The sequence below is a fragment of the Poecilia latipinna genome, unplaced genomic scaffold (genome assembly GCF_001443285.1).
Source record: "Poecilia latipinna isolate Pla-1442-1.1 unplaced genomic scaffold, P_latipinna-1.0 Scaffold1106, whole genome shotgun sequence".
NCBI classification, from domain to species: domain Eukaryota; kingdom Metazoa; phylum Chordata; class Actinopteri; order Cyprinodontiformes; family Poeciliidae; genus Poecilia; species Poecilia latipinna.
In genome coordinates this window covers 184,879-211,892 of record NW_015113722.1, presented here as the reverse complement: position 1 = coordinate 211,892, position 27,014 = coordinate 184,879, and the positions used below count along the sequence as shown (strand labels likewise).

Genomic DNA, 27,014 nt, shown 5'->3' with positions numbered 1-27,014 from the left:
ACAATTTTGCTGCCAAAGATGCACTTTATTAACAAAGTGGCCCTCTGCCTTTCTTCACTCATTAACCCCCTGGTCCTCATTTGCATTTCATAAGAAGGTCGTCAATCTGTGGGAGGGTTATCTCCTTTTGGGAGCCAGGGAAAGATGAGAGGGGTGAACTGACGTTTTTTTTTTTTTTTTTTTTTTTTTTGTCAAAAAGATAACACCACTCATCTGCTTATCACTTCCTGATGCTCATGCATGTGGGTGACTGTGCTTATGAATATACACTGTATCCTCAAATCCATAAAAAGAAAAGTGGGATCTTGAGCCTGTGTGCAGGGCAAATGAAAGTGACAGATGCAGGTTCAGTCGATGCATCAAGTCAAACCTCTTGAGATGCTCCTTGCCGTCACCAGCACTCTGAACCCTTGACCCTGCGTCTTTGCATGCCCACTCAAAAGTTGGTTTCATTTTGCCCTTTCATCCATTAGCCAGTTTTAACTCAAGCTTCATCAACTGACCCTCCATTAGGCAAATTTGCATTTCATCACACTCAAATTCTGCTTTAATGCCACCAAACAGAGTGGAAAAGCAATGAGAAAAGACTGCAAAGAGGTATAAAAAGGTAGATAAGAGGAATGGGGATGGAAACGAAGGAAACACTCTGCTGGATAGCAATAAAATTTGCTCTTTTCCTAAACTGTAATTTGTGAATGTGCACGAATATGCGTGTGTGTGTGTGTGTGTGTGTGTGTGTGTGTGTGTGTGTGTGTGTTTGAATGGATCAGCCAGAGTGCTTTAGAGCTGACATCTATTTAAATGGCACGTTTTGAATAAGCTTTTAAATCTGCGCCTACAATGCTGACATGCATTACCCATTCTCAAGTGGCTAAAAAAGGACAGGCCCTTAAATATGAGAGGTGAAAATCTCAGAAATTGTACAACTCAGATGATTTCTGCTCATAGGTTGGCTGATCATGCTGACATAAGTGAGTTAATAATCCTTTCAAAAATATTGTTACTGAAAGAGTGCTACATAGTTTTACCTTCGCATAGAATAAATGATGAAAATTATAAATAATTTGTGAAACATACGTCACCCAACTCTATTATACTAAAATGAACTAGCTGACCATCCATATCTTTTTTTTTTTTTTTACATAAAATGCAGTTTAGAAAAATCAGAGATCCTTTGTATGTGTTTTTGGAACAAGATCTCTTGCTCCCTTCTGAAGACCTTTTTTTCTCTCTGCATTGTCTTTTATTGTACACCTGGACAGCTAACGTAGGAGGTAAATCAGCTCACCTTTTGCAGAAGCTGGGACCCAGAGTACTTTGCAGAGATGGACTTCATCTCCCCACCAAATGCAGAGGCCCAGAGCTTAACCCTACAGGTGTGCACACACGCAAGAAAGGTTCAGAAATAAAAATAAAAACCAAGATACTGCTGTGAAATATGAACAAAAGAAGCAGTGTCTTAAAAGCACAAGAAACTCCATTAGTTCCTCTCTTTGTCTCATATTGCAGCCTTCTCATAAAATGACACTTCGTACAATTTCTTGTTTTATTTTTATTTATTTTTTTTTTGTATTGATTATAGTTTAAATCCATGTAGCAAATAAACCAAATGAGGCAGCAGCTTTACAGAACTGCAATCCACATGAAACAAAGCAAAAAAACAACAACCCGGAATTAAGTATATTTTGGCAATGCTTTTAAAAGTGCAACAGACTACTTACACGGACGGGGGGATGCTCTGGTGGGTGCCTCCAACTCCAGTTGCCCCGATGTTTTGAGTTGAGAAAAGTAAGAGCAGCCACATAGACCAAACGCTGGAAGCCACACAGCACCGACCCACCTGCATCTTTGACACCGACACCCGCCTCCTGCGCGCACAATGCTAGTTTCTGTCTTTTCCTGCCACTCTCAAAGACTTCAGTAACGAGTAGAAATAAAAAAATAAATAAATAAATAAATAAAAAAAAAAGAGGGACACTGGAGTCACCTGTATTGACTGGCTGAATAATTCATGACAGTGGGGCAGCTTTATGAGCCGGTGCGGGACGCAGATAAGCGACGCGTCTTTGGCGAACGGCGGGGCTCCCGCTGAGTGACTTATCCACAGCGAAGTGACCGGCGAGGCTTCGCTGACCGGTGTGCCGCACACTGTTAGGATTCCAGACACTAAGTCGACCTCGACTCCTCCCGCAAAACGAGAGTCCTCTTAGTCGCTTTGATTTGCCCACCCCGGTTTCTGGAAAAGCTACTCTGGAGGTTCGGGATGAAGTGGAGGGAGAGAAACCGGGGAGAACATCAAACGATGCAGCGCACAAATGCACGCCTTCTCCTCTTGACTGATGGGACTAACCTCTCCTCCCTCACTTTCTCCCACCCTCACAAAACCCCACTTTCTCTCCGTCCTCTCAGAACCTCAGGATATGGGGCTGGTGACGGCTCCGGCATTGTTGAATTACGCCATACTTGGGATTGCCTGACTCATTCTGTCCCCCCCCCCCCCCAACCCCCCGCCTATCTCCATTTCCTCACTCTTGGTCTCTAATATTGCAATAATAGCTGTAGCCTGTAGCTTTCAGGTCAGATCAAGTCATGTACTGTATGGTCAGTTCACCGAAGCAGGAACTGCCTCTAAAGTGCAGGAATAATAGGAGGAGAGAAGCAGGAAAAAGTAACAGACAAAAAAAAAAAAAAAAAAAAAAAAAAAGTGGGGGTGTTTAGCTTCTTGGTGGAAGAAGAAGGGAAGGAGAAGATGATAAGTCAGTTCTGCTGCATTAAAGCATGCCAAATGCACTTTGCAGTAGTGATGTGGCACTGGTAGTATGTAGGCATATGGGTTGGGAAAGACGTTGAGAGCCCCCAGGCGACGGACCCTATGTGATGGATTGCATTTCACAAAGAAGCAGGGATTCTGACAAAGCACTGGGAGGGGATCAAGTTTGCCTCAGTAGCCCAGCATGTGGCTCTGTCTAATGCTTGGATATCCAAATGGACAAATGTGGCTCAAACATCTGCGTAAAACAGCTGGTGTACAGTGTTTCACAAAAGCATTCTTTGCCGTTGCTAAGTTTTTCTTTTCATTTTGTCACAGTACGGTAAAGAACTTAATTTCTGCGGATTTTTTATTGTTTTTATTTTTTTGTAGTAAAGCAACATGAAGTAGTGCACAAATGTGAAGATTGTACAAATAAAAATCTGAAAAGTGTGGCATGTCTTTTTGGTGTGTGCCAGTCATATCCCGTCTGGTTGTAGACTTCAGCTTGTGTTGTTGTTGTTCCCCTCCAGCCTATTTATTCTTTCAGTTCATTCAGTACTTGAGTTTTGGATTTGTTTTTCACTTAGTATATCTTCCCGATCCGGTTTACTCCTTTTTGTGATTTGCTCAGCCTTGTTCAGTTCAGTCTTATTTTAAATGTCCTATTTAGATCCTTGTGATAGTTATTTGCTTCAGTTTCACTTTCCTAGTTCCTCTGTTCTCCCTCGTCCCCTTTTGCCATTCTCTCTCTCTCTCTCTCTAATCTCATCTCTCAGCTGCAGCTCATTACTAATCAGCCACTGGTTCTCCATCCAGTAATCAACTCACCAGTATTTGAGTGCGTAAGCTCCTCATTGGCTGTCAGTCGGTGCTGGATTGCATACCTTCTGCTCTCCACTTTTTAACCTGTGCTCTTGCCTCATTAAACTTACTACCATCACCTCTCGACTGGGTGTCAGCATTTAGGTTGCCACCTTATGCCAAACATGATCTTCAAGAAGTGTTTTGTTCTCTCCAAACCTCAGAGGCTTTCAGAAATTTTATTAAGACAGGGCTTTACTATTTAGTCTGATTTACTGGAAGACTAAATTTGCCATATTTAATGTAGGAGATTAACTCAGTACCGTCAACTTTAACTGCTATAAAAGACATAGTAGCTGCAATTTTTATTAGGGTTTCTGTGTATCTGTAACAATTGCATTCAGAAAATACATCTCAATTTAGTTCTGTTTGCTTGTACTGCACCATTTCACAGCAAAAGTGACACATTAAATTTATATAGAGAAATGTTTTATGAGTCCGATTTTCATTCAGATTTGTATTAAATTGCATTCATTCTAACTTGATTCTACAGATTGCAATGCACTTAAGTACAGTCTTTTATTCAAACTGATAAAAAATGTGTTCTATCTTAGGAAACCCGTTTGATTACATCAAGTTACTGACTTTGCAGCAGTCTCTCCTCCTGAACCAGCATGTAGCAACAGTGGACAACTGATTGCAATGAGTTGATAACAAGCAGCAATCTGTCATACCGAGTGTTCATGCAGTGAGGCCCTGCACAAAACTTTAGGTAAGAATAAGAAAAGTCATTTTAAACAGACATTAGTCAACTGTAGGAGCCCAGTCTCACATCATTTCAATTTGCCCGACAGAGCCCTTATTTTCTGTTCTTCGTTTTCTAAAAGCTGTAATCACAGACAATTTTTGGTGAGCAGGCTGTACCAAAAACGCTGTTACCTATTGTGTTCCCAATATCATAGCAAACGGAAGAAAATAAAAAAAAAAATCAATCAATCAATCTAATCTCTACAATGATACCATTCTTTTATCAACTAGGTTTTATTGATTTCATCTTTGCTGTGTGGAAGGCATGGTAATGCAACAGGAAGATGTCATTATATTTTATTGAAAAAAAAAAAAAAGTCAATGCACAACAGCAGGTTTTTTTTCTTAACTTTGTAGACACTGTCAACCAATATCTCCAGCAGCTGCAGGGTGAGAACAACAAGGTCTGTTTGTCTGTCTGCCTCAACGTTTTGTAGCCACATTAATTAAGTTTACAGCATTGCACTTAAGGCTACATGATAATTATCAGTGCAGATTTAGTGAAAACAAATATTCAAACATGGAGAAAAAAGGGAAAAATCATTCTTTGAAAAAAGCAGAGGGATTTCTTTGGTGTCAATGTTTTCCTTCAGGCTTTCTTAAAAAACACCAAAGATGAATGAATTTGCCTCGAATAAAATCTCAAGAATCAGAAGAAACATCAGTGAATGGAATTGTGCTTAAGACCAATTATGAACCAGTTATTTCCATTTCTAACAGATAAGAATCAGGAGATTGGTCCATTTATGAAATGGAAATTAGTTGATGGACGAGAAGGACTCACAATGATACTGACCCATAACATGGAAGAACCATGCAATAAAGACGTGTTGGCTTTACTGCTTTGCTAAATGTTAAACTAACAGTATATATCTTCATATAAATCATTCAAGCTGCTGATACACATGTGAAAAAGGATCAGATTTAATTTCTACAAGTTAACTGCAAATTTTAAAAATTATTCACCAAATGTCTTGACCATAGACATTCTGTCTAAATGAACGACACAGATAGCCTACACTCAAGAAATGAGGACATGTCTGAAGTCGTTGGAAGCGTGGTGAATTTCTGACTAGTAAGAAGAAAAAACAACACTATATAAAACTGTGTGGATAGTGTGACTTATTATTGAGTCGGCTTGTCAATTTTGTTTTCAATCTTCAAAGAAACTCTGAAATGCCTCGAGCAGCTACCTGATTGCATAGAAAAATGCTTGATTGGATAGGTAGTTTCATTATGTGGAATAACAGGCAGCCAGTCGAGATGTAGTATTTGCATTGTTTTGCACAGCAGACTAAAAATCATACCTGTGTGTTGCATTGCATTCAGAGCATGCTACCGACCGATTTGCCCAGAGCATCCAATTTCATTTTACATTTTCTGGTGACTTCAATTAAAAATGAATAAATAAAATGTAACTTGCTGTTACAAGTCCTTTCTTCCTTCAATTATTCTTCGTCCTCTCTTTATTATTCTCCCTCCTCCTGTCCTCCGCCTTTTTCAGATGTACAATCTCCTTTTTATCTTTTTCCTCGGGTCTCATTGGCCAATTCTAAGCACACCTTATTAAAATGTATGTTTTTAATTTATTCTTCAAAAAGAAAATGTTTTCCTAAAGAACCAAGGCAATGCCCCATGTAACAGGAAATTACAGCACAAGGGAGCATAACTAGATAGGGTCTTCCTGTCAGCTTTCTTTGTTACAAATTGAATATGTTACCCTGAACCACCTGAAAAATAAACTGACCAAGCACTGCTAAAGAAACCTTTTTTATATACGTTTCTATATTGTGAAAATAAGACTCCACAGTCTTCAAGCAAATATCTTAAAAATGTTACATCTAAGCAAAAATAACTCTCTGTACAGCAACATAAAGTGCTTACATCCAACTAGGACTGTTTATTAGTCTGAGCTCCATAGACTTTGCTGTTTTGTTGATAACCAACTCATTTGCAATGATAACACGCCCAAGAGGCTAAAATGAGGCCATTCACTGCAGCTGTGTAGATACGGGATGAGGAGCTTGGAGGCTATGATTGGCTCTAATGTTATGTTCAATTAATAGGCAACTCACTAAGCTCTTATGTACATCAAAGTACTCCTGTTGGGATGAGTCAGTGATTGACACACCGGGATAATCCCAAGTAGGAAGTGCTGAGTCAGAGCATATTATCTATATTCATTATCTATATTTCAAAGGGGGGAATGCGGGTGTTATGTAACTGTGAACTTTCATGTCAACTTTTTTGAGCTTTATATCATGTTATAATGTTATTGCCTCTTCAAAAATATACCTGGAGTCTACATATGCTTGAAGAATCCTTAAATCTCTTGTGACAGCTTAAAATATTTGCTCTCGCTTAAAATGCTTGCTCTCACCTTTTCCACACAGCTCCACCTCGATGTTGCAGTCTCCCAGCTGATCTTCTGCCTCTCAGAGCACCTTTCCCCCTGCCTCACCACTCAGTTCCTTCAGACTAGCAGGAGCAGCAGCAGCAATTAGCAAACACCAGGTGGAACTGCTTATCTCCTGAGCTCATCATACAGATTACTTCTCAGTGCAATGCTCCTAAGAACAGTTGTAATTGGTTTAATGGAGGAGCATTGTTGTGATGACATGCTGAAGGAGGACTGTTAGAAAGAGCAGGAGCTTCTTAAAAACATAGAGACCAATTTCAAAGCGTCAAATTGCAAAGTCAAATTTCTTTACTTATATTTGATATATGCAACATTTTATAACAACTGAAGGTAACATAATTACTTGGCTGGGCTATAAAGTGGCACTATGTGACTGGAAGCTACATAATACTGCGCCTTTAATAGCAGCAATAGCAGCAAATGATGCAAGTTAAAAGTAGTACATGACAAAAGTGAGGAAAAGGTGGTAATTTTGTCTGCCATTGCTTGGCTTAAGCCTATATAGGAGCTAAAAACACAGAGCCATTTTTTTTTTCAAAACTATTCTTTTTTAATCAGGTTCAACCGAATGATAGTTAAGTTTATGTCTAATGTCGAAAAATATTTATAAAGATAAAAAGCACCTGACAATACAGCAGAAACTGACCAAACGCTTAATATGTTATGTTTGGAGTACTGAGCAATACATAACACACAGTTCACCAAAGATAAAAGCTTCCATATCAAAGTCTCCAGCTTGAATCTGAGGTCATAAAGTTAAGATTTAGATGGTGAGGTGGAGGAAGTCAAGAAAAATGTTTTCTGAGAGCAGAAGCTTGGAAACCTCACAAACTCCTAACCTAGAGGTGAGCAGCCCGTTGTGGTGAGCCCAGTCTGCTTTTAATTTGCCACATTGTAGAAAAAACTGCAATTTGAGATGCTCGAGTTTTGGTCGACATTGGATGGAGATAATTCTGCTCCAGTTTCCATAAGTATTTTGAAACTGACATGCATAGATCTGTCAGCATGTTCCTCCCAACAACTGAGTCCCCAGTGTAGTCAGGCCGTGGTTGTATAGATCTCACGTTTTCTGACACTGTCGGTTCTTGTTCTTCTCATTGATGTTTTTGACTAAATGGCAATGTATTTGTGAAAACGCAGCAAACCGCACCACCAAAACTAATTACTAGCTCAAACTAGTTATTGTGGCTATACACATTCAGAAGAATCATTTCACATGATCAATTAACATAATCTGCAGACATCATCTACATGAACTGCAAACTATTGTAGAAGGCCATTTTATTGTAACATAATAAACTTTATGCTCACAAACAATAGCTGCAACAATCTCGGTGGATTGACTTTTAGCTCACTGCTATTGATTTTGACTCAAAATATTTTTCTAAGCTTTTAACTATGTGGAGTCATTTTTTTCTGAGTTGGGATTGCTTCCATTCATTAGTTTTAGTATTCCAATGATCTCAGAGGCAGCGACTGTTTTCAGTTTCTCTTGAATCTTATCCTTGTAAATCCTTCTAAAAATTCCTTCTCTATCCTCTTTCTGTTGCCACTAAGCAGCCACATATCCATTCAACATGGAACTATTACAAAGGTCTTTTAAAATTGCTTATTGGCTTTTGAAATATATCTTTTCTGATTATATATGCTTTCATAACAGTACTGAAAAAGGCAGAAAAAAAAGTGTTTAAAAGCAAAAGAAAAAGAGGTCGGTCAAATAGCTGTGCCTGATGCCCTCCGAGTTGCAGCTTTGTAATGAACATATATTTAGTGAATCAGAAAAAGGTCAAATCCAACCCACCCAGTGCCCGTTCACTGCCTTGTGCAGCCTCCGTCAAAAGCCGTCTAGACGATTGGGCCAAGCTGCAAAAGTTTTTTTCTTCAACAAAGGAGTTGTGTGAGGACCCTATGGGCTGTGCTTTCTGACTGGAAGCTTTACATATAAAACAGGCGGGCCTATCTGTCGCTGCACAGGCTGCATCCACAAAGTCTGAATTCCCAGCTTTGAGGACTCTGAGGATCCGAGCTGTAGAGTTCTGCACAGGAAAGAGATTAACAACAAACATGAAACACCACCCCTTCTGTTCTGCCTGAAATGTGACAGTAAAGAAGAAGTATGAATCACTGAAATGTTTGATCCAGTGATGGTTCCAGCTAAACTGAAAATGCAACTTAAAATTGGGTTATCTATGAAGGCTATATATGAACATTGCTTAATCTGTGTACCGTATTTTGTACATTGTTTGCTGTTTTTTATTGGGATGTTTATGCACTGCCACGGTGTAATATGCACAGATAATTGAAATCATTTAAGCTTTTACTGAACTTACAAGTTGTAGTTACAAACCATCTCAACAGCAAATAAAAGTAATTAAATCCACTAGCTTTTCCACAACGATATGAGCATGTAACGTAGAATTAATAAATAGGTTGCATCATATAGAAAGCTGTAAGTTTGGACACATGTGTATACTGACATCTAGAGGATGCAGTATAACATTACATTTCCCAAAAATATTATAAAATGATTCAATGTGTGCATTTCAATGAATTTGAATATTATTGGAAATGTATTTATTTAATCAACTCAGTTTTCAATTTCTCACAAAAGCTAATGAAAACACTACATATAATTGCTTCAAATATTGAACTATTAAACCAAAACAATAAAAACAATAGATTTAATACAGATGAATGGGATTAGTGAGAAATATGTTTACTACCTGCTTATAAGTAGTTATTTTCAAAGGATAGTTTTAAACTGATGAATGAACCTCATTGTTATTCCAATTCAATGAGATGTAGAACTTATTCAGCCTATGACATTTTCTGCTATTTAATTACTTTCACATAGTAAATTTAGAAAAACAGCGTAATCTTTTATGGTTTTATTAATTAATCTGCTTCAGTCTGCTTGTTTGAAGTTCTTTCTCAGGACCCATCCATCCATACATCCTGAGCTAATTTATAACTTTAAATTATGTTTTCTTCTTCTGTCCTCAATGGAAGCATTCACTTATTCTACACCAAAGGATTAAACAGTTTTATTGCTGATCCAAGTTTGATCAACATGGATTTTTCTTTCCTCTGTTTTGCTGCAAATCTCTTAACCACCAAGCTAACATTTCTGTTGCTTCTCAAACTGTCTTGACCCGTCAGAATAATAACATAGCTCTTAAAGTGCTTTATTTTCCTGTCTGTCTGTGAAATGTTTGTAGTTCATTCCTTGGATCTCATGAGTTTCCAGGAGAGGGGTCATTATTGCATCAGTTTGTTTTTTATTTTTGCATTTTTTTTTGTGGTGCTTGACCTGCTCCTATTAATAGGTTATGGTATTGACATGGTTACATATGATCATTGGTCACTTTGAGGAGGGCTGTTTCTGTGCTGCGACATGAGTGGAAATTATTCATGCAAATCATTGGAAGTGAGGTGGGATTAGCCAGCTTGAAAGTTTGGGAGACTGAACCAGATCTGAAGGAGGAGTTGATGATGTTCAGTGAGTGGGAGAATAGCTGGGACACAGACAGCCATTTACAAGTTTTGGTGACATGTGATGCAGAAAACAGGTGGAGCTTCTTTCGCGTGCCATGAGTTTGGAAAGCTCCAAATATGCACAAACATGAAGTGCATATAAAAAATGTCATCAAATATTTATATGAAATAGGTGAATAAAATGGATATTAACTAGATTGCTCACAAACAATCAGTCACAATATGACTCACCAAAGACAATTTTTTTCTTAAATGAGCAAAGAACAAACAACAACAACAAAATATTTTCAAGTTTCACCTTTTCAGACAATGTCATTGGCAGTGATAGTGAACAAATATCACTGCGATAAGTGAAGTCTGGTGATGGTCTTATTATTTCTACTGGTGCTCCAGTAGAGAATGGATTTTTATACTGATTCCAGTATTACTCCACACCATTAGGTGTCACTATTTTTCAACAAGAAGGATGAGTTTGTTTTGTTAGGGTGTATGCAGAAACAATTTGAAATGTTTTCATTGGTGTAACTGTAGGGCCATTACAACTTTAGTTTTTTAGTTTATATACATTTACAGTTCACTTCCTTTATTCAAGGTTTTTTTTCTTTTTTTTTGCCTTGCATATATTTTGACCATAGATTTAAGAGACAAATGCTATTATCACTAGACTGTTTAAATTAGTTGAAAATTTCAACCATTTATAAGCTGATGCTCTGTAAATCTAGCCGTTATTCCATAAGAAATGTACATTTCTTATTGTTCTATTGTTTTACAACTTGCACTGACAAATTATGTGTGTGTGTATATATATATATATATATATATATATATTCATATATTTTTTACAATATGAATTTTCTTTGGAAAAGCCCTACTCTTCCCATGCATACATACTATTACTCTCTTCACTTTTGTGGCATTCATTGAAGTCAAATCCCCTTTATATAGTTTTTCTCACTGAGAAACAAAACTCTAATAAAATTACATTTACATGGAAACCATTAAGAATAAACAAAGAAAAAAAACTTAAAAATAAACATATGGTCCAGAGAAGCACAGCAGATATATCCCTCAGAATATCATTTTATTGTTCATTTACACCAGTTAGTCCTAGGACAAACTGCCTCCAATCAGTCAGTCGATTGTAGGATACATTTATGACCAAAGAACACATTTCACACCGCTACAAACCGACAGAACTGCCATATCGAATGTTAAGATATCTATTTACTGTCATGCTGAGTGTTTTTTTTGTCAGTAATAATGACTCATTGATTCTGTAACTGTTGCTAATGAGGCTTCTGGCGTAATAATGGCATCTATAGGTCCCAGTGACTAAACGGCATTCAGTAGTGATGTCCGTCTATGATAGGAATCTTGCTTTATAATTTACAGATAGGTAAAACTGAACCTTATTTTGGCCCAGCTTAAAACAAACACACAGGAAATGTAACATGTTCACCCTTGTAGAAAAAAAATCATATGCATTGATATGTTTACCAATCTCAGTAGAACAATTTTACAATTGTATCATCTATTAGTTGTGCAGTATTTGAAGATAGTAAACAGCTATGATCCTAGAGAGATGTTATATTTACAGCTCTGGATATCCTTTTGGTTATGAGTTTTAGCATAGTCAACCTGTACCTAATAGCTTTTATGATTACACAGAATATTAAAAAAAAGACCTCCGCAGAGTGACATTTCTGTACATGAATGCATTTTCTTCTTCTTTTTTTTTCTTTCTTTTTACATAGCTGTAATGGTTCACTTTCATTTTCACATTGTCTCACTCTGTTTCAGACCATATATTATGGCAACACATTTGTGGCTTCACTTTGGCAGTCAGTTTGAGCAGTCTCAGTTGAGGACCCACAGCCTCCTTTGATCAAACAAGTGACTCGGATGAGCCGTTGCATCCCAAGAACCTGCATTTCTGCTATGCCCATGGATGGGCCGTCTTTTTGCAGCATAGTTCTTTGTGTAGTCTCTTAAAAGTCTGTTGTTAGTGCTTCTGCTACTAACAAATGTTGTGCTAGTTTGTTGAATCCCCTTTGTCTTGTCTGGTCTGTAGAAGGCCATTTCACAGTTAAGTCCCAAGCAGCAGTCTCGTTCAGGGGTGGGTTGAGAGAGGCCAGAGGCTCCGACGGGCCAGTAAAGTTAGTTCATCCATTCCAGCCGGATGTTAGACCAGTGGTTCCTAATAATTCTGTTGTGTTTCCACCAAAAGACTTCCCAATATCATTTTACATTGTGCCATATCTCATTATATGATAAATCTCAAGCAGGAGAACCATCTGGGTCGGTCTTATTAGGAAACACTGTGCTAGCCCGAGAACACCAGCCTATTAGGACATGCAGCTAATAAGGCTATCTCAGCTAGAAAAGTGGCTGTTCTAAGTTTACCATTTTTGCAGCGGTGTTAGACAAAGTTTACAGCAATGAAAGCTGGAAGGACAATGTTGGTGATGGTTGCTTGCAGTATGACACTTTGGAGCCATGTAATACATACACTTAAGCTGGAGCATTTGAGTTAGCTGTACTGGCTGCAACTGTGAGCCTTTTGTTTTAAGGGCCGGCTGGGACAAAGACCTGTGCAAGTCGTTGCCCTTCAGCATCCTGTGACAGACACCGAACTTTGGATTTTAAACCAACAAGCCATCTCTAGGAGAGGCCTGGACTTTCCCAGGAGATGCCAGTCAGTGAGGAGAGAAGGGAAAGTATCCGGCCACACTTTGCATTTACCTAATAGAGTTAAGACTTAGCTTTTGACAAGGACAGGCAAAGTTGTAATTAAGTTGATGAAATTTCAGTTGAAGATACTTTTTCACTCTTGTAGTCACTGCAGCCTTGATTCTTAGCTTCCTCTTCCCCAGTCTCTCCCCACAATCATCCTCAGTCTCATCGTCCTCCTTCACAGGCTGTTTTTGTCCGGTAGCTCTGCCTCAGGACTGCGGGGGAAGTAGACAGTGGCTTTGTGCTCCTCATAGCGGTCAATGTGCTTGAGGTGTACCACCATATGCAGGGCATAGGCTAAGACTAGGAGCAGGATCAACGACGTCACCAGACCCATCAGAATAGCTGGCGTTAAGAAAGTAGCACAGTCACTGGCAGACGCAAACTTCTCTGACTGCACGTTGAAGGCCTGAATCTGGAAGAACAAAGAGTAAGGCGGATAGATAAGATTAGGTTGAAGCAAATAGGACAACTGGCTCTTACTGGGCTTACCAAGCACAGACACACTACACAGATGGACAGGTTGAGACAGTTGAGCAGATGGCTAAATAAATAAAACAGACTGACAAACAGCCAACTGACAGATTGACAGCCAACACACTACACATTAAAAGGATACCAGCTCGCTAACGTACAGACACGTGCATCTCTGTAGCTAAAATGGAAAAACAATGAAACCAAAACGGACCATGCAAACACTATTAAACAAGTTGAGACAACAGAGGTTGTGCCCCTTGTGCAACTGTGTACCTGGAAATCAGTGAAAGTTATGTGCCAGTTAGCGGATGTGTCAGTGTGGGAGCTGGGCACTAGCAGGGTGTCATATTTGTGCAGGCTGCTGACGTGCTGGCAATGGTAGGATGAAGTGGCAGGAGCGTAGACCTCACTGGCGTTGAATGTAGCCTCCTGGGTCCAGTTGTACTGGATGTGAACGCTGTCTAGAGTGAACCAGTTTTGACCAGCTGCCTCATAAAAAGTGTTGGACATCTGAAGCCTTTTGAAGGAGAAAGTGTAGTTAGTTATACTTATGCACTTGCAAGCGTTCTAATGTGGTTTCAGGAGATTCATAAAAAATCAAACGTGTTTGAATTAAGCGTTGCCTTTTTACCTGATAACTAGACCTCGTAAGTCCTCAACGTCACCAAATCTTAAAGAAAGTCTGTGGGAGATAAAACCAATAGCAGAATATTTAACTCAACTGACACAAAGCATTATATATTTAAAGACATGTCTGCACTGTAGATATTTGAACACAATAAATATTGATCTTGTTTTGCGATCCACCTTTAAAAAGAAATTCTTTTGGCACAGTTGTTGCTTTGGGAAGGGACTTACGTTGCTTTGTCCTTGGTGCAGATCGAGCCCTTAGTGTCCACAGGTAAGCTGGGGTTGAAGACCCTCTCAGTCAGATCAATGAACGTGTGGTTCCTGTAGCGGATTGCCAACCGTTTTGCCTTAAACAGAATGCAAGGCTTCCCATTGTAAGACACACTAAGCGGCCCATAAGGCCCCATCAGAGACTGCAGCAGCTTCCTTTTACTGAGAGACATCCCAGGCTGATGCCATTTAAAAGGCTGCAAAGATACAAATAAACAGTATTAATCAATGACAATAAAACCTGTATCCAGCTTAACAACTGTTTGCCATTAGCTTACTATCTTAACCCACTATTCTTTTAATTTCTTACAGAGACCTGCACATACAGTCCCTTGCAAATGTGTTCCAGTCCCTTGAACTCTTTCATTTTTTCTCATGTTGCAATCACAAATTTCAGTGCATTTCATGGCTATTTTAGGCGACAGATCAACAGATTCACATATTTTTGAAGTGAAAGCCAAAGGATATTTGTTTTTTGGAATAATTAATTGGAACAGATGGTAAAAGTATTACATGTTTATATTCAACCCCATTTATTCTGATACCTCTAAACAATCTCAAGTACAACAAACTCGATTCAGATGTGCCTAGTTAGAAATCTACGTTTAACTAGTATAAATACTGTTCTGTGAATATCTCAGAGGTTTTTTTTTTCTTTTTTTTTTTTAGAGAATATTAGTAAAAAGCAACCAACATTTTGAAGTCTGACAGTGTTTCCTAAGATGACAGGCCAATGGGCAAACATGGAGGGCTTTAATCCGAGACCCAGACAAGAAGCTCATGGTAACTGGAGGAACTGCAACAGTCCTATAAGACTAAAAGCGCAGGAAACTTTGTTGGTTGAAACCAAAATGCCAAGCTGGCAAATTCAACACATTGAATACACCATACCCACAGTAAAGAAGCCTCATGTATTATGCTGTGGAGACTCTTTTCTTCAACAGAGACAGGAAATATGATGGGAGTTGATAGGAAAATACTAGATCTAGCTAAATACTGGGCAATCTCAGTAGAAAACCTAAAGAAGCCTGCAAACGACCAACAATGGAGGAATAAGTCCACCTTCCAGCAGGGCAGTGACGTTACAGCATTATCTAGAACTATTAATGAATAGGTCTAATCCCACATAGTGTGAACCAGATTGGAACACTCCAGGTGCGACGGAGTCCTTTTTGTGTAAATGGTCCAGTCAAAGTCCAGAACCTAAACAATTCTGTAGCAGGACTGTTCACAGGCGTTCTCTGTCCAATCTAGATAAGCATGAGATGTCTTGAGCTGCTTAAATCAGGGCATTCTACATCACACATCCTACAATCCTACAACTCCCAACCAGCACTGCCTTAGTTTTATTCATGCTGTGATATTTAATTTGAATGGCCATTTTCAAAGTTTGCCAGCTTGTCTGATCATAAAATGTGAGCCATGTGTAAAGTTCAGTATTCACCCCACCACCTGAATCTTAAATGGAGACACAGCAGCATGTGGAAAGCAGGGGTTCTCTAAATTTGCATATGATGGTGTGGCAGAGAAAGCACTGACATTAGTTGGCAGAGACAAACTGCCCCCTTTAGATATTTTTAATCTGTTTGCACAAAGAGTGCATAAGATAGTTACAGAAAATGTAAGGCAAAGTCAAAATGTTTGTGTTGGGATAAAACTGGGTTTTTATGGCTGAAATCACAAGCACAAGCAAACCGAGTTTAGAAAAAACATTGGTGCTTTGAGCAGGACTCACCAATCTATGTAAAACAGACATATGTGCCTGTATGCACAAGCAGACGAGGCATACTGTAGAATATTATTTAATTTTTCAGTCACAGGAGTCCTGTGTGTGGGTGGCAAAGATGTTTTACCTCTGGTGAATATGAGACAAACATTATTCCTTCATCCAAGGTCATTCAGTGTGGCTGAGTGAGCATGCTCAGTTTTGCTTGTGTGTTCCAGTGCGTGTGCATGTGTTTGAACAGCAGACGGGGGAGAGGAGAACACTGAGCACTGTTACCTGCAGTATTCTCCTGAGTGGGTTTTCATCTTCAGGCGTCAAAAACACCTCTTCGCTTTCCAGGCCATACTCTCCATCTGTACCTGAAAGTGAAAATAAACAAACGCATGATTGGAGTTAAGATCGCTGGGCAGGTTAAGCTGATTCGAAGTGTTTTATTGGAGAAAGCTGTATGCTTATAAAAGTTGCGATGACTTCATATAGGCAGTGCGCACATAAGCACATGCAAGCAAAGAACAAAGAGACCTTCGTGCACCTCACTACTCTGGTTCGTATCTATTTCTAGTAGTTTGCGTCATCCCTCTGACTCATCACCGGTTTACTTCAAAATAAGTTCAGTGTTTACAAACACCGTTCATTTTGTTCCAGATACATCTTTACCCGTCATGCCTTTTAAGAAGTGTAAAAAAAAAAAAAGATTCTTCGTGCCTTTGTGTCACAATGCGTAAATATAGCTACACACAAGCCAGCATCGCACTGAGGTGTTCGAGTTGCACACAGGCCCCCACTTGAAAACCTGATCAAATTACAAAGTAGCAGAGATGTCTCGGGGTTTAAAAAGCAAATGCTTTCATCAGATCTGTGCAAGTCAGTGTCAAAAGAACCACAGCAGGTTAGACTGAATCAGGTCTTGTGTCAGAATGGATTAGTTACTTACGTGATGTGACTCTTGTTGCTTGATGGGGGTTCTCTTTGCTGTGGAAAAGACAGAAGATACAATGAAGATAAGATGAGGAATGTTTTTTATTTCATTGTTATTTTTGTTTTTCTGGTAAACACATTTTCTGTACGCAATTCTTCCCCACAGTAGGGTTTCCAAAGTGTGGCCCGGTGGCCGTTGGAAGCCTTTGCAATGATTTTGTCAGCTGCAAAGTATATGACAAACATGACCCACCAGCACATGTGATCAGCGCAACTTTAAAAAGCAAAGGTGATGCCAAGACTTTTTATGACAATCTTCTTAAGTGTCTTTTTTTTTTTTCTTTCTGATCAGCCTATTTGTTTAGCTTTGTTCAGCCACTAGAGTAAAGAATGGCACATTTAAAATGTGAGGGGATTTGCACTTATAGAGAACTAAAGGACTAATAAACTTTTTAGAGTAAGACTTCTGAAGTGTTGTGACTGCAGACATTGGCTGTACTGACCTACATGTTGCACATGTGACAGAGGACCAGCCATTTCCTTGTTCTTCGCATGTTCGCCCCAGCTGTCCAACTCTCTGTCTGAGACTAAACCCCACAAAGCACGGACCTCTTGAGGCTAAGCCTAATCCTTTTTTAAATGTCTAATCACAAACATATTGTGCCAATGGGCTTACTGGGCGGCTCCGACATGGCCAGTTGTGCTTGTTGTGATGGCCACTCTGATGATCTGACAAGGTGGTCTGTCCTGGCCTGGCCTTTGTGATCATCTGGGCTTGTTCTATAATCGCCGTACAACAGCCAGTAATAATGAGCTTGTAGGAGGTAAACCTAAATACCTGTGGGACTGGGAATAACAATTACTTTGAGTCACCAGACATCACTCCCATCTGTTACTGTTGGTTTCTACCAAAATTGTAAGTGAAACTGCAGCAAAAAAAAAAAAGAAAAAAAAAAATGAATTCAAACATCTTGCATTTGCTGCCTTCAAGTAAATCTTGTTTGAAAGGCCTGAGTACACTAAACAGTCAAGAGCTGCTTATACTGTCACTAAAAGCTGTTCACATATTTCTCTCCCTCATGTACTAAGGCTTTGATTTAAATATTAAAATTAGCAAATTGTTTTGTAGATGTACCTGGAAGTCACAGCTTTACAGTGGTCTGCCAGGGATGTTAGATATCCTCCCATATGGTGCAATATCTACCTGGGCAATAATGTGCAGTTCGGTGCCAGGTGGATTAGGATTAGTCGTGAGGACACGCCTCGTCCATTGGATCCCAAAAGTGGAGAGACATTGGCCCTGACCAAGGTGAAGGGATTAAATCATGATGTCAGAAGCTACAGCAGTCTGGATAGTTCAAGTGCATCGGTCCTGACCTCTGAAAGTGCTAATGATTGTAGGAAGGTTCAGGAAATGTGCTGAACCTTTTGTCTGGGTTCAGCTTAAAGTTATTTGACCGAAATGCAACATTAAATGTGTTTATATATATTACAATTTTATCCATTCTGAAAGTTTAGATCATTTAACGTCTTTGTGGTGCTTTGTGTAAAAATTAGAAGGATCAAATTCAACAAGTAAAACAAGCTGATGGAATGCACCACATACAGTACTTTAAAACTATTTAAAAAAAATTAATTTAAACTTCTGGAGTCAATAGTTTGTAGGGCCACCATCCAACGCAATGAAGACTGCAAGTCTTTTGCAGCATCTATGCACATCTAAACTGTCGACTTATTCTTTGCAAAATTGCCTAAGCTCAATCAGCTCTGGACATCAATTTTTAGGTCTCTTACAACGCCTGGGTATGCATTGATTTAATCCATTCTTTTGCAGCTCTGTATGTGTTTAGTGTCAATGCCCTGCTAGAAAATGAACATCTGCCTCAGGCTCAGGTCTGGCAGACTCAGACAGTTTTTATTCCAGATTCACTCCATATCTAGCTTCTCATAAACCTGTTCCTTGCTCCTGCTGAACAAAAGTATTTGCACAGCATGTTGCTCCCACCACCGTCTTCCCGCGTGGGGATGGTGTGTTTACGGTAAAGCTCACTGTTCATTTTCCAATACAGTAACCATTTTGCATGTGCACCAGAAGTTTTATTTTGATACATATGAGAAGATGTTTGTTGTCCCACATGGCTTACGTGCAACTTAAATTCAACTTATTACGACTTCTTGTAAGCATTGGCTTCATTCTTTGTTGTTTGTGCTTTTTTAAACAGGTTATATTTATCAAGTTGCGATGGCCCTCCTGGCTGCTTCTCTGAATAGCCCAGTTGTGTTGTTCTGATCTTAATTTGAAATGATGAACTGGACATTGTTATGTGAGATGTTCAACGCTTGTGAATGTTGTCTTAAAGGCTGAGCTTGATTGAAACATTTCCGCATCTTCTCCCTGAGCTTTCAGGACTTTACTGTATTGCTCTATCATATAAAATGCTAATAAAATACACTGAAGTTTGTGCTTGCAATGTGGAATGACAAGACGTGAACAAGTTCAATTGGTATGAATACTAGTGCAAACTCAGAATTCTTCTCTATTGCATGCCACAAAGCTGTGGAACAATCAAGTTGCTCAGTGGAGGAAATCAAAGCGATCGGAATAAAGCCTAAGCCCATTGGAACAGGTAATGTTAGTCGCACGGTGACGTCTGAAGAATGAGAACCAGTCCGTGACCAAGTGGAAGATGCCGTGTTGTCAGTTGCCACGAATAAGCTCTTCAGCCTACATTCCAGTGTGCATCTGCCAACTCCAGCGTCAGCATCATGATTGGCTAAATCCAGTGGGATGTGTGTGTGCGTGTGTGTGGGTGTGTATGCGTGTCTGCCTGTGTGCAGGTTTGGGGAAACATGCTATCCCGCATGCGTGTTGATACCTTGCTAAGGAATGTCTGCCGGTGCCATTCTCCGAGTAACAATATAACAGTTTATTTATGTAATAAATGAAAATATTTATATTTTCCACTGGTGAATGCTGGGTAAGCATGGGTCTTTAAAAGAGCTGCCAAGTCCATGAAACCTTTGGCAGCAGGCGCTTGTGTCTGAAACCTCAGCAGCATAGCGGCTAACTTGGACGCTGCGCACTTATTGCCTGCATTGATATTTGAGACGTCAATGATCTCAGGGCTGCAGAGAGGCTTGACACCCCCCACCTCCCCACCACCACCACATTCACCCACCGTCCACACCGCTGACATGACTCCTAGATTTAATGTGATTGTTGAACAGCTTAGCTAAAATAATCACTCCTGTGCACCTATGTGGTCTCAGCTGGTTGGCAGGAGCCTCAGGACTGTGAGAATGCAAGAGCTATGCGAAGCCCAGCCGTTTTGCTCTTGTTCCAGTTTTTGCAGGGTCAGCAACCACGGGCTGTTGTGGGCCCCCCATCATTGGTTCAGTTTGTCACACAGCGGCTGGGTGCTGAGCAGGCCCTTTACATAATCAAAGCCAAGCCAGAGCCACTCCTTGGCTCATCTCCCTGCTGCCACACACATCCATAAGTATGTGTGCACACAACTGAGGAGCCAACAAGTCCCCCCCCCCCTCCTTTGCACGATATCCACAATACTAGCAGCAGAATGACTTTTAACTGTATTGTCACAAATTTTAGAAAAGTGCTGGGTTTTAAATATTAATGACAGGGCTTCTTTTGGCTTCTGAATCAATACAATTTCACTGAATGTCCTTCTTCGAGCAGACGGATAGCTGATCTCTTGCTCTTTCTTCTTGTTGTGCACCGTTGAACAGAAAAAAAGGCTCTTAAAACTTATAAACAAATGCTATCTACATCTGTAACAGTGCTTAGCCATTGAACTCGTCCCCTGTCCTGCATCTTACAGCTAGAAAATATTGCCGAGGACACTTATGGGTTTTGATAAGGGTAATAAGGCTATTTGCCCTGGGCGGCGCATCCTAGAGGTTAGTCTGAAAATACAACTTTTCTTAAAATCTGTCAGTTGCACTCTAAGTATGCTTTTGCATTAAAGTAGTGTTTCTCAGTTCTGGACCTAAGGGAGCAAAAGCCCCGCATATTTTTGATTTGTCTTTGTACCAGAACACCTGATTCAAATAATCGCATGACCTCCTCTGCAGCCATCAAGTCCTGAGGAAACCTGTTAATCAACCACTTATTCATCTCAGGTGTGTGGCAGAAGGGAAACACCTAGAACATGCAGGGCAGTGGTTGCTGAGGATACACACTTTATTTGATTCAGAACTTGAGTAAAAGGCTGTGTTACTTTTTTATTTTATTTATTTTTTGTTGCTAGATTTAGACTGACTTTTGCATTTACCTTTTGTTTAAATCTAGTAATGTCACTTTAATGTCCGCTGAATAAAATTAACTTGATTTGAGGTTTTTAATGTTGTTTCTATTGGTATTTGTACTGTTGTTCTCATATTTCCTTTTAGCTTCCCTTCATGAAATTTAAAACCCATCTTAAATATTTCATTTTTTGTGCCGTTGAAGAGCAGGGAGCTCATATTTAGCATCAGTTGTGAGTAATAAATGTGTAAATTAAATATCAGAACAAAATGTAGTTGGTCTAAAAAATGACTTACAAAAACTCCTCTTAATCCCCCACTCTGCAGGTGCTGTTTTATAAATAGACTTGTTAGCGGAGATTAAGATTTAGGTGTTCGCTAAGATGCCAGTCAGATCTTTGCTGCCAGTTTCAGTGTAGCTTTGATTGCAGTTTCAAATTAGACCTAATGTTAAGCACTTGACTCGTAAATCTTTCTACACCTTGGATGTAAAGCAGATAAAGTTAGGGGACCTGCTCCTGCGGCTTTAATTTTTGACTGTATGCATATATGTTAATAAGTAGAAAATTTTTTAAATGAGTAAGATTTACAAACCTGTCAGTTGGAGATATGCATGCTTCAGTAAGAATGTGATTAAATATGACTAGAAAAAGCTTGTTGTCTTTTAAACTTTAAATCCTTTTCAGATTAATGATCGCGGATCAATCGTCTCAACAAAACAATGACCTTTCTTCTGTACCTTTATAGAGTTCAGTTTGTCAGAGATCAGACTCTATACTTGTGATGACATCTGCATTGAATCATAGCATTTCCCAAGAGTATTTAGTCTTAAAAGATAGTATGTTTTTATCAGTTGACTGTACAAACAGAGCTAAAATTAACCGCTGGTTGTTTTACCCTTTAATCTTTCTTTAAATAGAGATCAATAAACAATCTGTCACCTTGAACTCCATAGGTTTCCCTTTAATCTGTGTCTATGTTTAAAAGGACTTAACAGTTTTAAGATGCATTTAAGCACTTGTTGACTATGCAATGTGTTGGTCAAAACAGTTGCCAGATATGCTTTGACACACATGCAGATTTATCGTAAAGAGCCGAGGTAGAGCAGGTGTGGCAGTAAGGTAGCCTCCTTGGTACAATTTTGATGAAGTGACACCAAAAAGGCCTTCCATTTAAAAAACATTTAAAATTAAACACGTCTTTATGACTGATGTCTATTGATGTCTTATGGTGGTTTAAGGTTGGTTGACAATTGTTCAAATATTTTATTCCTTAAATACGAGATGCCAGAAAGACCTTCTTCAACTGTGGCTGACATAGTCAACTCAGAGTGTTGCAGCAATCTCAATAACTAGGTCACACTTAAGTGACATGAATGGTTTTTGAAGTGTAAGAGGACATATTGAATCAACTTTGTTACTGAAAATCAAGTTAGCAACAATAATGGCTGGTGTTGGCTTATTGTTTTTATGGGGTTTTTTGTTTCTTTTATTGCTCTCCTACTTTGTTTGTTGAGCCTTTGCATGATCACTGCCTAAATGTGTGAACAAGTCGCTTACGATATTACAGCTTAGTATCCTTTAATCTGTAGCCACATTTTGACCTTGTTCATCTTCTTTCAAAACATACTCAGATAAAGTTGTTTTATAACCATTGTGAATGTCACATGTTTGAAGTTGTTTTGTTTCCCTATTTCTTCAAACTTTCTAGAGTAAAATATTGCTTTTATCTCCCAGGTTTAGACAAGACTGAGCACTGCATTATCATCTTGAAAGCACATCAACAATGCTGTTCATTTACATTGCTAGCATTGCGACAACAGACCTTTATAATTCAGCTAATAAAGGTTGATGAATAACAACATTTTATAGTGAACATTTTCGAGAGTTTTAGGAAACTAAAACATTGTCTATGATCAAATTCTAGTACCACAAGAAAAACTACTACAGGAAATTTGCCTGTTTCTTTCAGCTGCAATCCCTGGTGTCTTCTAAGCCTTTCATCAGTAAGCCTCTAACTCATATTTTACACGTATTCAGCTCCCTCCAAGGCATCTCATATTTAAGGAATAAAATATTGCTATTATATAACACTGTCTTTGATTGAGTCAGAGCTGATATTGGAGTGCTGACCTGTGACTGTTAGCTGTTATGTTAAGGAGTTACGCACAAAGTTTGATAACGGGACATGGGCTCCAAGTCCCAGGAGAAATTATCACGATTTTCTTTCTCTCTCTCTCTCTCTTTCTGATAAACTGTGGTAAAAAGTTGTAAAAGCGGTCAGTCGGGATTTAATAAAACCTTAATTAACGTGGAATAAAACCATATCCATGATAGCATGGAAATTGATTGTCATTACTGGTGACCTGGAATTGCAAAAAAAAAAAAAAAGTGTTGAAGATTTAATTGTGCAATAAATGAGAGCAGGGGAGGCAGCTTGTTGTGGGTTAGAAGCAGAGGACTGTGAGAGCTGTCATCCATGGCATGATTTCAAGAGCCTTTCATGGCTTTGGCACAGTTTGATGGCTCTTTGCTGCGTTGTCTATGTAAGCAAGCAGGAGAGCAGTGCTAAAGGCCCTGAATGTCTTGTGACAGTCATGTGAGCCCTGCATTTTGGGTCTAGATCAGACTTCCAAGGCGACAAACCAGAATTCCTTCCCGATGGCTGCATCGTTAAGCACACCCCCAAAAGATGCATCGTCTCCGTTATCCTCCATCAGCCTCTTTCTTCACTGTTCCCATCTCTTCCCTTCTCTAGGTTTTAAGACCCGCTGCCCAAGCTGTCTTGCCAGACCAGCATTACTGTACAGAGACAACAGCCCCATCTGTGATTGATGAGCACCGTCTGATGCGGTCCCATACACTGAAACAAACAAAGCCTTGAAGCCTATAGCGTTCTCCGACACATACCAACACAGCTTGAATGATTGAATTCACAATCCGAGATGCGTCCAAGGTGAGCTGTAACTAAGGAAGGCGAGGGTGGCACAAAGCCCTCTTAGAGAAGACGCACACATCAGCATCCCAGCATCCCTGCGTGCATCTCCAGTACCCCTCCCCCCCATAACCCCACTTCCCCCCCCTGTACCCCTCCGCTGCTTCACAGCCGTAGAGAGTGAGGATGGACTCACCTTCTGTCCAGGATCAGAGGCACTTCGTCATAGATGAGTCCCGGCTGGAATTCTTCCTCAGTGAAGGTTAGCCCAGGCCGGCTGAGGGCAGACAGCAAGGCGAGGGAGCAGATGAGGAGCGCGTGTGCAGCCATCGAGACAATGAGAGGAGACTGCTGCTGGACGAGCACCGCTTCATAATCTGCTCTCCTAGCAGCGCCTGAATCCCAGCTCCTCAGACAAGCAGCCGCCGCAGCCAATCAGTAGCCCTTGCACAAGCCGACGAGCGTGCGTCACAGCGCCCCTCACTGCATCCATCCCTCCTCCACCCCTCCGCTTCTTCTCCCTTTCTCACCCTGCTCCCTCCTGTGTTATCCTCTCAGTCTGCTCAACCTCCCACATCCTTTTCCAGTGCTGCTCTGCCCTCCTCTTTCATACACACATAGCTGCAGGCGAGCCCCAAGTGTGGACAGCGGATCGTTCGTTTTCATTAAAAACCCTCGTCATACCTGAGCTTCCAACAAACAAAAGCCCTGCTTGGGAAGGCTTACAGGCATGCACCTCCAAGCAAAAAAAAAAAAAAAAAAAAAACACAAACATTCGAACAGGCTCGTGCAAACGCTTACTGGAAAAATCACCTGGCAATGTCAAGGTCAGGTTTAGTGGGAGCCGGATGAGATGAGTGGATGTTGATATGTCTTTAGGTGGCCGCAGGAGAAAAAAGGAAGAAAGAAACCCAGAGCAATGACTGCATGACCTAGATCTCCCGTGCGCTGCCACCGTGGCAAAATAATTCACTTGATGTGTTGTTGTGAGCACTGAAGGGGCCTGCGGCCGAGGAAATTATCCACTGAGGCAAATATGGATGACAGAAGCAGCTGAGCAGCCGTAGGATAGGGAGAGAAAAAAGGGTCCAATCCTGATGGGTGATCCCATTTTCTGCTCATTATTCAGTCTGCCCCGAGATCTTGATGTTAACCTCTCATTTCTCTTGTTTCCAGATCCAATGACGTGTGGATTTTCAAAGGAGACAGTTCAGTGTGGTTATATAACTAAATGTTGCAGCCTACTGGCACGGTAGATTTATCAGAATGATCCGTTTCAGTGAAATCTGCTAAAATAGCAACACACAGCATAACAGTATTATTTCTCCTGACAGTTTTCTTTTTGTCAACATGACATTTATTTCAACGTTCAATACTATTTCTGACTTACTGTAACAAAGCAACATGTTTGCACTGAGAGGAAAAGCAATATTTGGTTTGGTTTTACTTACCAGTCATATCAAGCCTTTTTAGTTGTACTGGATTTTACTTGAGGATATTAGATTAAAGAGGATTGAAGTCAAAAGGCCATGTCACTGGATTTTTTATTTTATTTTATTTGAAAACACTGCACCTTTTTCCTTCCCTTTGTGTTGTTGGTATTTCAGACAAAATTCTCATAAAAATAATGTACATTTGTCAATGTCATATGAATACTTCTCCATTGCTGCAGGGATTTTTAGAGTGTAATTTCTGAAAGAATCTGAATGGATTTGTAAAAATCACAATAGAACTATTACCTACAGAGACTTTCTATGACAGCAGTCTTTGGATTTGGATCTTTGAAGTTGGAGGCCATGATTAGCAATAATAAAAAAGAACTAAAACAGGTGAACTGCTTAAGTTGGCACAGTGAAACAAATCCTCTACCAACATGAACTAAAAGGCCACTCAGATGAGGAAGAAGTCATTCTTCTAAACCACAACATGCAGCTAAATTGCAGTTTGCAAATGCTCTCACAAAGACTTTTTTTTATTATTTAATTTTTTTTTAGACATGTCATGTGGTCTGATAAAACTAAAATAGTTTTGTGGGAACATTTTTTAAGGAAGCAAACAAGAAAACTGACAGATTGGTTTTACACTTTAGATATTTCATTTGAGTTCCTGAAGTAAAAAAGCACACACACACACACACACACACACACACACACACACACACACACACACACACACACACAAACACAGTTTATAGTAATTAAAACCACTGCAATGTTGTATATGTGGAATTTGGTGGAATTCTTGTGGGAGCCTGAATATGATTAAGGTTCATGTTTTGTTGAGGGAATGTTGTGTTTGTGCTGAGGCTAAACTATAGCCTATAGGAAAGAGGTCAGCCACATGTTTTAGGCCATATGGGTGACTAAAGGCTGCCTCAGCCCTCCACCATATGCTAGTCTACCCCAGCCACTTCAGCATACCAGTGTGCCAGTCTATGGAGAAGTGCAAACTTCGCTGTCGCTGCTGTCATCACAGCCTCACAGAAAACACACAGATGCGATGACCTCAAAAGATATTTTGACTCTGTAAAGACTCACAACATCAGATTACGCAATCACTTTGAATAGTAAAGGTTTTACATAACAGGGACTGTTTTTTTTAAATTATTATTATTTATTGTGCTGTATTTTTATCAGGCCAGTGATAATTGTGTATTGCAGCATACATACTGGTAAACAATTTTCTAATGTTTACGCTCCTTCTTCACCAGCGTGCTCAGAGAGTTTCTTTCAACAGAAAAAGAAAAAAAACAACAGCCTCATGATGTACATGATCTCTGAAAGACTGGC

General features: G+C 39.7%; 1 protein-coding gene and 1 long non-coding RNA gene across 2 annotated transcripts; both read right to left on the bottom strand.

Moving 5' to 3' along the window:
• Positions 1–1,288: 1,288 nt before the first annotated feature.
• Positions 1,289–2,670, bottom strand: LOC106959657 (uncharacterized). The gene is made up of 2 exons (XR_001427406.1): positions 1,722–2,670; positions 1,289–1,370 (listed from the first exon to the last, which is right to left on the bottom strand). It is a non-coding gene; the product is annotated as an uncharacterized LOC106959657 (long non-coding RNA).
• An 8,664-nt stretch (positions 2,671–11,334) lies between these two features.
• On the bottom strand, positions 11,335–24,650 carry atp6ap1lb (ATPase H+ transporting accessory protein 1 like b). The gene is made up of 7 exons (XM_015052377.1): positions 24,422–24,650; positions 17,045–17,082; positions 16,387–16,469; positions 14,343–14,581; positions 14,116–14,166; positions 13,758–14,001; positions 11,335–13,422 (listed from the first exon to the last, which is right to left on the bottom strand). Exons 1-7 carry the CDS (start codon positions 24,553–24,555, stop codon positions 13,186–13,188), a joined length of 1,026 nt encoding a protein of 341 aa, XP_014907863.1. The 5' UTR covers positions 24,556–24,650; the 3' UTR covers positions 11,335–13,185.
• Positions 24,651–27,014: the final 2,364 nt, after the last annotated feature.

Excerpts from the sequence above, each read along its gene's own strand:
- atp6ap1lb (XM_015052377.1), bottom strand. The coding sequence starts at position 24,555 with ATGGCTGCACACGCGCTCCTCATCTGCTCCCTCGCCTTGCTGTCTGCC. Across the intron at positions 16,470-17,044 it reads AGCAACAAGAGTCACATCAC|GTACAGATGGAGAGTATGGC; the intron begins GTAAGTAACTAA and ends TTTCACTTTCAG. Across the intron at positions 13,423-13,757 it reads TAACTTTCACTGATTTCCAG|ATTCAGGCCTTCAACGTGCA; the intron begins GTACACAGTTGC and ends TTGTTCTTCCAG.